Below are 9,744 nucleotides of genomic sequence, written 5' to 3'. Positions count from 1 at the left end.
AGCACCGCAAAGGGAAGCCACCAAATGTATCTGTGTTTGAACCCAAGACAAGTTCTGAGGATCCCTTTTTTAAACATAAGTGTAGGTTTTGTGCCAAGGTCTTTGGGAGTGACAGTGCTCTGCAGATACACTTGCGCTCACACACCGGAGAAAGACCCTTTAAGTGTAACATATGTGGGAATCGGTTTTCTACGAAAGGCAATTTGAAAGTCCATTTTCAAAGGCATAAGGAGAAGTATCCACACATTCAGATGAATCCATATCCGGTCCCAGAATACCTCGACAATGTTCCCACTTGTTCTGGGATTCCGTACGGAATGTCGTTGCCACCCGAAAAGCCAGTTACTACATGGTTGGATAGCAAGCCTGTGTTACCAACCGTTCCAGCTTCAATTGGGTTGCAGCTTCCTCCAACAATACCAGGGGTGAGCAGTTATGGAGATTCCCCAAGTATTACTCCTATGAGCAGGTCACCCCAAAGGCCATCCCCTGCGCCAAGCGAATGCACTTCCTTATCCCCAAGCCTAAACAACTCTGAGTCAGGCATTCCTTTGTCTGCAGAATCCCCACAACCAATCCATAGTGGTTCAGCTATGACTAAAACGGAACCTGTCAACATTCCTGTGACAAACGCAAGACTAGGAGAAAATTCTCTAAGTGGGCAGGTTTCTGCAGTACCCCCATCTCCAGTTCCTAACGCTGTTACGGACGGCATCTCCACAAGCATCCCGAACCCTGTGCTTCCAGCATTGTCTGATCAATTCAAGGCTAAGTTTCCATTTGGTGGTCTACTAGACTCTATGCAAACATCAGAAACCTCAAAACTGCAACAGCTCGTAGAGAACATCGATAAGAAGATGACAGATCCAAATCAATGTGTCATTTGTCACCGTGTGCTCAGTTGTCAGAGTGCTCTCAAGATGCATTACAGAACCCATACAGGAGAAAGACCATTTAAATGCAAAATTTGTGGACGTGCATTCACTACAAAAGGCAATCTAAAAACACATTTTGGAGTTCATCGAGCGAAGCCACCACTTAGAGTACAGCATTCGTGTCCCATTTGTCAGAAGAAATTTACAAATGCTGTTGTTCTTCAGCAGCATATTCGTATGCACATGGGTGGGCAAATTCCAAACACGCCATTACCAGAGGGCTTCCAAGATGCTATGGACTCGGAGCTTTCCTTTGATGAGAAGAACGCAGAAACGCTGAGCAACTACGATGATGACATTGATGAAAATTCCATGGAAGAGGACCCAGAGTTAAAAGACAACACAAGTGACTCCTCCAAACCACTTCTACCTTATTCCACGTCATGCCCACCTTCCCCCCCATCTGTAATTTCTAGCATTACTGCTCTGGAAAATCAAATGAAAATGATTGATTCTGTCATGAACTGTCAACAGTTGACCAATCTGAAATCATTAGAAAATGGGTCAGGGGAAAGTGACCATTTAAGCAACGATTCCTCATCCGCTGTTGGAGATCTGGAGAGCCAGAGTGCAGGGAGCCCTGCAATGTCTGAATCTTCTTCATCCATGCAGGCTCTGTCTCCTGAAAACAGCATTAGTGAAAGTTTCAGATCAAAATCCCCAGGTTTTAGTAACCAGGAAGAACACCAAGAAATACAATTAAAGACAGAAAAACCTGACAGTCCACCACCACCTACTGTTGAAAATGGAGGTGCACTGGATTTGACAGCCACCAACCCGGGAAGGCCACTCATCAAAGAAGAAGCTCCTTTTAGCCTGCTGTTCCTGAACAGAGAACGTGGTAAGTTTAAAAGTACTGTTTGTAATATCTGTGGCAAGCCTTTTGCTTGTAAGAGTGCATTGGAAATTCACTACCGCAGCCATACTAAAGAGCGTCCATTTGTATGTACAGTCTGCAATCGTGGGTGTTCCACTATGGGTAATTTAAAACAGCACTTACTGACACACAAATTAAAAGAGCTGCCTTCTCAGTTATTTGAACCCAACTTTACTCTAGGTCCCAGCCAAAGCACTCCTAGCCTGGTCACCAGCACTGCGCCTACCCTGATCAAAATGGAAGTGAACGGCCACAGCAAGCCGATCTCATTGGGCGAGGTCCCGTCGCTTCCAGCTGGAATCCAGGTTCCTGCTGCACCACAGTCAGTGATGAGCCCGGGCATCACTCCTATGCTGGCACCACCGCCACGCCGGACTCCCAAACAGCACAACTGTCAGTCATGTGGGAAGACCTTCTCCTCAGCAAGTGCACTGCAGATACACGAGCGCACCCATACTGGTGAAAAGCCATTTGGTTGCACAATCTGTGGTAGAGCTTTTACCACAAAAGGGAATCTTAAGGTAAGAAGGGAATCTTTAATGTCAGAGCTTAAATTGTAAGAATGTGAGAGTTTAACAATGTGCAGAACCTCATGTGTTTACTCAAATCAAGAGATGAGGATAGTATGGTTATATTGTGACATCCTTACATTATATATTATGAACCCAATGTAAGAACTAAAATTTTGTGGGTGCATACAAATTATTCCATTTTTTAAAAAAAGTGTGTTTCAGACATGCATTTTCTCCTTTATTGATGGCTCCTGAATTCTTAGATTGTGGTAGAATACTTTGGTATTTTAAAAATGATTAAAAAACAAACTCCAGCTCCATGAAGTTAACTCTGCAACTATAAACAAATATTATGTCGATCCTGTTTTTCTTGAAAATCTGAGGTTATAGATTCCCAGCACACTTGTGTGCTGCAGAAGCATGAGTTGTATTCAGCTGAATTTTACTCAGCATAGACCCACTGAAATTAATGTACTTAATTTCAGGGGTAACCCTATGGCAAGATCTGCTGGGATGAGCTCCTTAGGATGCAGTGGATCTCCAGCTCAGCTGGTTTTAAGTCCCCAACCCTGGGTCAGTTTAAGATTCATCGGTGTAATTTGCTTGTTCTAGCTGAGCCAAAGCTGGTTGAGCTGAGGCCAGTTTATCAGTCCCCCAAAAGGGGCATGTTGGAGGTGAGACCCAGGAAGCAGGGAGGGGGGCTTAGGCTGGATCCTAAGCCTGTTCAGCTTAGTCACATGACCTGGCAACTCAGGATAGAACACTATTTTAAATACTTGCTTTCCCTCTTCCAGGCTTAGAGCAGGAGCAGCAGTCCTGCTGGACAGGGTTTGGATCTGGTCTAAATTGACACTGGTTTGCTTTATGCTAGCTTCTTATCCATAGGATTGCTCCCTTAGTCATGTTCATTAATTTCAATGGGTCCGCTTTGAATAAAACTTTGAGTTAAACCTGACTACCCATGAGATTTATGACAGTAGTGATCTTTTTTTAAAAAAAAACCTAGCCACATCAGATTATATTTGAATCTTCCTGCCGATCATACCAATTTAACATATTAAGAGTCTGTCAGCCGGGGTTACCAAATGCTCTGCGGGAAGCCCCTGTTGCAAATTGTGGCTTTTAACTTGCTTACAATGCTCAAGGATGTGGCAGGTTTTTGACATGTCACAAAAGCAACATTTTAAAAGTAGAACTGTGGCACCATCTTTTATCCCTATATAGTTCAGGTAAACATAAGAAGGTGAGATGCAGTTGCAGGGTTTGCATGAGATAGAAAGGAGCCTGAAAAAAGCCTTGGACTTGCACACTCTTCACTCTCCTCCTTCTGCATGGCCTAGTTCACCAGCATTTGCTCTCAGTTTCTTATGTCTTGTTGGCCTCCTTGCTGTGCGAGACTCAGGGATCATGGTTGATCACAAACTTCGGTTAAACAAGCTAGCTTCATCATCTATAGCTTGAAGTTGACTTGTTTAGAAACTTAGCAGAATTTTTGATCAACCACAATTTCTGACTCATGGGCAACAAGCCCAGATTAGAGGAAAGTAATGGTGGTGTCCTTTTCTAGGTGCATAAGACAAGGAGATGAGAGCAGGGAAGGCTGGGGCTTTGGTCAAGTTCATTCTGGCTCATGCATGCAGTGCTAAATCATGGCTTAGTGCAGGCATAGGCAAACTTGGCCCTCTAGATGTTTGGGACTACAATTCACATCATCCCTAGCTAACAGAACCAGTGGTCAGGGATGATGGGAACTGTAGTTCCAAACATTTGGAGGGCCCGGAGTTTGCCTATGCCTGGCTTAGTGGGACGAGTGAAGGAGAGACATTTTAACTGACAGTAGGCCCAATCCAGTTAAAATTAATTGTGAATAAGCTCCACATAAAGCCAAATGACTTAAGTTAGTTTTGACCAACATTTTCTATTAGTTTCTATGGTACTCAGTCCCAACTAATATTAGATAGAATGAGAAACGAGGTTTGGATCCAAATAACCCATTACAGTGGTACCTCGTTTTACGAACTTAGTCCATTCCTGAAGTCCGTTCTTAAACCAAAACAGTTCTTAAACCAAGGCGCCCTTTCCCTAATGACGCCTCCCACCGCCAGTGCCCTTCCACTGTTCGGCTTCCATTCTTAGACCGAGGTAAAGTTCTGAAACCAGGACACTTATTTCCAGTTTTGCGGAGTTTGTAAACCGAATCGTTCTTAAACTGGACTGTTCTTAAACCGAGGTACCACTGTATATGACTAAACATATTTTGACTTATTCAACAAGTACCATCTTGTCAACAGCCTCCAATTTCCCCCAAATGCCACTTGGGAGGGTCTCCAGCCTTCTAAAACTACTTTTCAGAGGGCAGGAAGGGCTTCATATTGAGGTGAATCAGCAATCTTTCTCCTCATATAGTGGGATGTTTGCATCCAGGTCATTAAGCATAAGTGGGCGGGGGGGGAGATAATTGAGGGAGAGATTCAACTAAACAGTTGCAGTAATGGGAGCCAGCACAATTGGACTGAAATCAACCTGGGGGGAGGGGGGTACCCCAGGACAATGCACAGGAAGAGAGGGGAAATCATTCCATCTGCCAAGCTGAAATGCTTGTGCTGGTGGAACAATTGTAATACCCACTTTCTTGGGAGTAAGCTCATTTGAACTGAATGGGTCTTACTTCTGAGTCGACATGTATAGGCTTGTACATGGCTCTTGGAGACTCGATCAAAATGGAGACTTGTTTGTTTTATATTTTTCATTTTTAAAATAAACCTTTCTGTGGGCCTTAGTGGTTGGTTGGCTAAATCTGACAACCTGTGCATATTTGCATTGCAGTAAACTATGGAACTTGCATGAATCCAAATATGTTAATTTAAAATACAAGTTTGAGAAAGGAGGGATGAAATCCAGTGCTCCATTTCAATTTATGGAATAGTTATTGAATGCACAGAAGCATCCATTTACTAAAGGAGGAAGTGTGTTTTTGCTGATTCCCTTTTCCCACCGCAACCCCCCAAAATCTATTCCAGAGGGTTGGGTCACCCTCCAGAACAGCGTGGCAGGTGGAGTTTCATGGGAAATGGGGATCAGCAAAAAAGGCCCTCCATTCTCTGATGGGAGCAGACACCTCTGCTGAATCAAAAGCTGTTCTGCGAGGCCAAATAGCAGCGCTGAAGTTCAGGGCTTTAGAAGCAGAGCAGTCTTTCTTATTGGGCTTATTGGTGTGTTGCGCTAGGGCGCTGGCCTCTCAGGGGCACCCCAGCGGGTGGGGGAGCTGCGCGGCTTTGCTGGCGGCCTCCCGTTTCCCTACACACCTGCCAGCCGTGCCCCTTCAACCATATGGCTGGCGGGCGTGCAGCTTGCTTCCCAAGCCTCCATGGGAGGGGTTCGATCCCCGCAGAGGCTTGGGCAAAGGTCGACAACTCTTGGAAACGGGGGGGGGGGTGCTGGAGGGATCTTTGCACCACGGCGCCAGATATGCTTAAGACGGCCCTGTTTAGAAGTTTGAGGTGATAAAAAGATTTTAGTCTTTCAAATAGCATGTGGACCTAGTAACCCTTTCTCGTGTTGTTCTTTCGTATAAAGTATTTTCCAGCTTCTTTTTAACCTTTGTTTAGCATGTTAAAATGCACATTACTTTTGCACTTCCTTTTGTTATAAATGCGTGTGATTTATAAGAGCAGCGTTGTTGAAATGATTGTACGTGAAAACTAAAATTGGCTTTTAAAACTAGCCTCTTCATGGGCCGTGTGGCTCATTTTGAATTTTGCTTATTTTGCCAATCTTTTGTTTGTTTTGTTCTTTCTCTAAAGGTTCACATGGGAACTCATATGTGGAATAACGCTCCCGCACGGCGTGGCCGTCGACTGTCTGTGGAAAACCCCATGGCTCTGCTGGGTGGTGATGCTCTGAAGTTTTCTGAAATGTTCCAAAAGGATTTGGCAGCTCGGGCCATGAATGTTGACCCAAATTTTTGGAATCAGTACGCTGCAGCTATTACTAATGGACTTGCAATGAAGAACAATGAAATTTCTGTCATACAGAATGGAGGCATTCCCCAGCTCCCAGTAAGTTTAGGCGGAAGTGCCATTCCGTCTTTAAGTAACATTACCAGTGGCATGGACAAAGCTCGCACCGGCAGTAGCCCTCCCATCATTGGCTTGGACAAAGCGAGTTCTGAAACTGGAGCCAACCGTCCATTCACAAGGTTTATTGAGGATAATAAAGAGATTGGCATAAATTAAAAGCATTCAAGTAACAAGTAACTGTTGGACCACTATTCAACACAACATTTGTTCTTTCATGTACAGTTTTGGGAGTTAAGCATTAGTTTCGTGACCTAATTGCCTAGGTTCCCTTTAAGATTTTTTCCCCCCATAGCAGAAATACATAACTTCGTGTCCGCTGAAAAGTTGTCTTGCAAGATTTGCATGGCACTGCTTTCAACAGTGAGCTGACTGTTAGCGAGAACTGCAGAACTCTTTAAATTTAAGTAAAACGATAAATCATTGGCTAAACTGCATTAGGGACTGAAGGAAGCTAAATTGTTTCAATTTTTGTTCTTTAACAAAACAACACCAATTGAGTAAAAGGGGGCTTCTCAATGGCATTTTCAGTCCAGCTCTTCCTTTGCTGGTTTTGTTCCACTTAGCTAGAAACTTGAACTATGTTTTTAGAAATCCTCTTAACACTCAATAAGTGATTTAGTACCCTAATGCTGTGTATGATTACAGTATTCTTGTCTGTAGTATTTATAATGTAAAGATAATGCGGGTAACAGACAATATACTAGCCCCATCCTTAAATGAAGCTTTTGTACTGCAAAATACACCTGGCTATGTGATTTTCTTTCTTTTTTTAAGCAAGTTTTGTTTCCCTATAAATAAGTGGTTTATTTCAATGCAGGCAAAATTGTGAAGTTTTATTGGGAAAGATAGCATGCTTTTCATGTGCAAGTACCTGTCAGTAACAAACCATTTTAATTTAAATATTTGTAGCTGCTATGTGGACAGTTGTTCTATTAAATGAAAAAATGTAGTGTGGACTTCAGTTCATGGTTGGAAAACAAGTTACAGACAAACCTTATCACCATATATTATTCACAACATTATAAGCAGTTGTGAATAAAACATTTCATGTTATCAAAGGCAGTACAATAAAAAGGCAGTGTTTGTATAATGTGTTGCAAACTCTTAATTTATACTATTGCACTTTTAGTATTTTATATTTAGGGAGGTTTGTCTATAATTTGAATCTGAACAAAGATGTAAACTATTTTATAAATAGTACTTTGGCTTGAGGAAAAATGGGGGGGGGGGATTTTGTTGTGTTTGTCTTTTAAGGTCAAACAGTAGGAGAGATCTGTGCTCCTTTAAACAGGAAAGCCACTAAGAACTGTCAAGATTCTTGGGTAGAATGGGGCCTGCCATTTCTTAAACCGAAATGATTCATTTAACTTTTCTATAAGCCCACCCTCCAACAGACCTTTGATATGTTAATCTTAGGGCTGTGATATCAGAGCAAGCCTAGGAGAGGCTAAAGAAAACATTGTGTAGGCTTAATTTTGCTGTAATCTGTTCTGTCTCTTTCACTCCCACCCACAAAGCAGGATGCTGACTGCTTAATAGCCCTGGTATATAAAAGCAAAACAGAAAACAAAAATATTAAGTATCAGTCGTAACTTGAACGTAAATTCCCAACTCTTACTGATCTCTTTTTTTAAAATAATAATAATAATTCCGATATTTACTACAAAGCACAATGTATTCTGAATATTCAAATATAATTTTCAGTTGTTTTTAAAGCATTGTTTAAAATTGTGACAAAAGGGAATGTTTCCACTCTTACGCTAGGGTGTTGGCGAGGCTGGGGGCGTAAATCAAAACTTGAACAGTAAATGTTTTGTGTACTACCTCATTTTTGTGCATTACAAGCATGGTGGAGTCTGACACTATGAACTTCCGTCCAACAAAATTGTTCAAGGGACATTATGGGTAGCTGGGAAACAGCACAAGACGTTTTATGCCCCTGAAGAAAGAATCAGACAGTGAGGTCTTCTCAGTTGAGATGGAAAAAAATAAAATAGGACAATCGCTTTCTTGTGCAACAAAAAAAACAACAACATTACTGTAAGAGGATGGACTGTTTCTGCCATCGTGTCATTGAATGAAAAGTTTAAAAGACTTATTAGCAGTTTGTTTCTGTTTTGAAATGAACAATGAACTATTACAGCTCTGTTTTCTACAGCAGTGATACACAGAATATATATGTGCATATATACATGCATATATCAAATATATATGTAGGTATGTATGTGTGTATATATATACATATAGATATATATATAGAATATATATAGAAAATAAACATCCTTATATTATAACACCAACCATCGGTGACCACCATTTGTGTTTGGGGTGTTTCAAAATTGGGAAACAAAGAAAACTGAGGTGGCTTAATGTTGCTGTTTTTCAGCAAATGAATGTTTTTATTTATCTGTGTACATTTCTGGTGTGAAATAATTTTTTTTTGTTTTTGTTTAGTATTTGGTACCATGTAGTGTTATCTCTTATCCCTAAAGGATGTGCATAACTTAAAAAGAGATGTAAAGTGTTGTAAATAAGATGGCTGATGAAGGTACAGTAAGACTGACCCCATTTTGTATTCAGGGTTAGGTCATTCCTCTCTGCATGGTGAAGAGAGACACTATTTTTATACTGCGATACCATGTAGGGCTAGGAGCCTCCCTGAACCACCTGGGAATTGTTACCTAGATCCAATATTTTTTATTATTAAATCTTGTTGGCTTGACACATCTACTGATTGAAATGGATGTCTTAGTCTAGGTTCCTATTTTTGTCATATGGAATTGAATAAAATGCAGGATGTAATATTATTTCCGAATTGTGTTCCATGATTATTCTAATAGCAGAGTGAGATGTGGGAGATGGATGTTCATGGCTTTTAACTGTCAGGTACGAAATATAAATATGGCTGGAATCTTGGATTCACACAATTTGAACAGAGTCCAAAGAGTCCATTGGGAAACCACTTTTTGCAGTTAAAAATGAAATGAAATCACAGAGTTCTACAGATAAATACTACATCAGCAGTGGAATAAAAGCTGGATCAAAACAACGGTGCTCTGCTGCAGTCCTCTTCTGCTTGTCTCCCTTGGGTGCAATTGTGCCTTTTTCAATTTACACAAATTTAAATGTGATTTACACAAACTACACTGCATATTTATTCTCAATGACTGAAACAAGAGGTGCAACGATGCACACACTATAGGTAATGCACATCCAGGTCTTCCCTCCCCTCCCCCCCTTTTTATTTCTGTTTTCATTCATGCTGAAACAAAGTTGCTGCTGAAGTTAAAATTGCAGGGAAAGCCTAAAGGGGGTTGCACAGATCATGAATACATGAGTTT

General features: G+C 41.4%; 1 protein-coding gene across 3 annotated transcripts in view; it reads left to right on the top strand.

The window, feature by feature from the left end:
- Nucleotides 1-9,210, top strand: part of SALL3 (spalt like transcription factor 3) — a 25,269-nt gene extending 16,059 nt beyond the window's left edge. For 2 of the 3 annotated variants that reach the window (XM_081204168.1, XM_081204167.1), the window contains exons 2-4: nt 1-1,776; nt 1,993-2,333; nt 6,128-9,210. The exon at nt 1-1,776 is cut by the window's left edge. In XM_081204168.1, the coding sequence (XP_081060294.1) occupies nt 1-1,776; nt 1,993-2,333; nt 6,128-6,559 (2,549 nt within the window). In that variant the 3' untranslated portion in view covers nt 6,560-9,210. Of the gene's footprint in view, nt 2,334-6,127 lie in introns of all 3 variants that reach the window. The other variant, XM_081204166.1, reaches the window with a different exon arrangement.
- The last annotated feature ends 534 nt before the right edge of the window (nt 9,211-9,744 follow it).

This window comes from Podarcis bocagei, assembly GCF_964188305.1.
Source record: "Podarcis bocagei genome assembly, chromosome: 8".
NCBI lineage: Eukaryota > Metazoa > Chordata > Lepidosauria > Squamata > Lacertidae > Podarcis > Podarcis bocagei.
The sequence above is the reverse complement of the archived record's forward strand: the minus strand, read 5'-3'. Positions and strand labels throughout refer to the sequence as shown.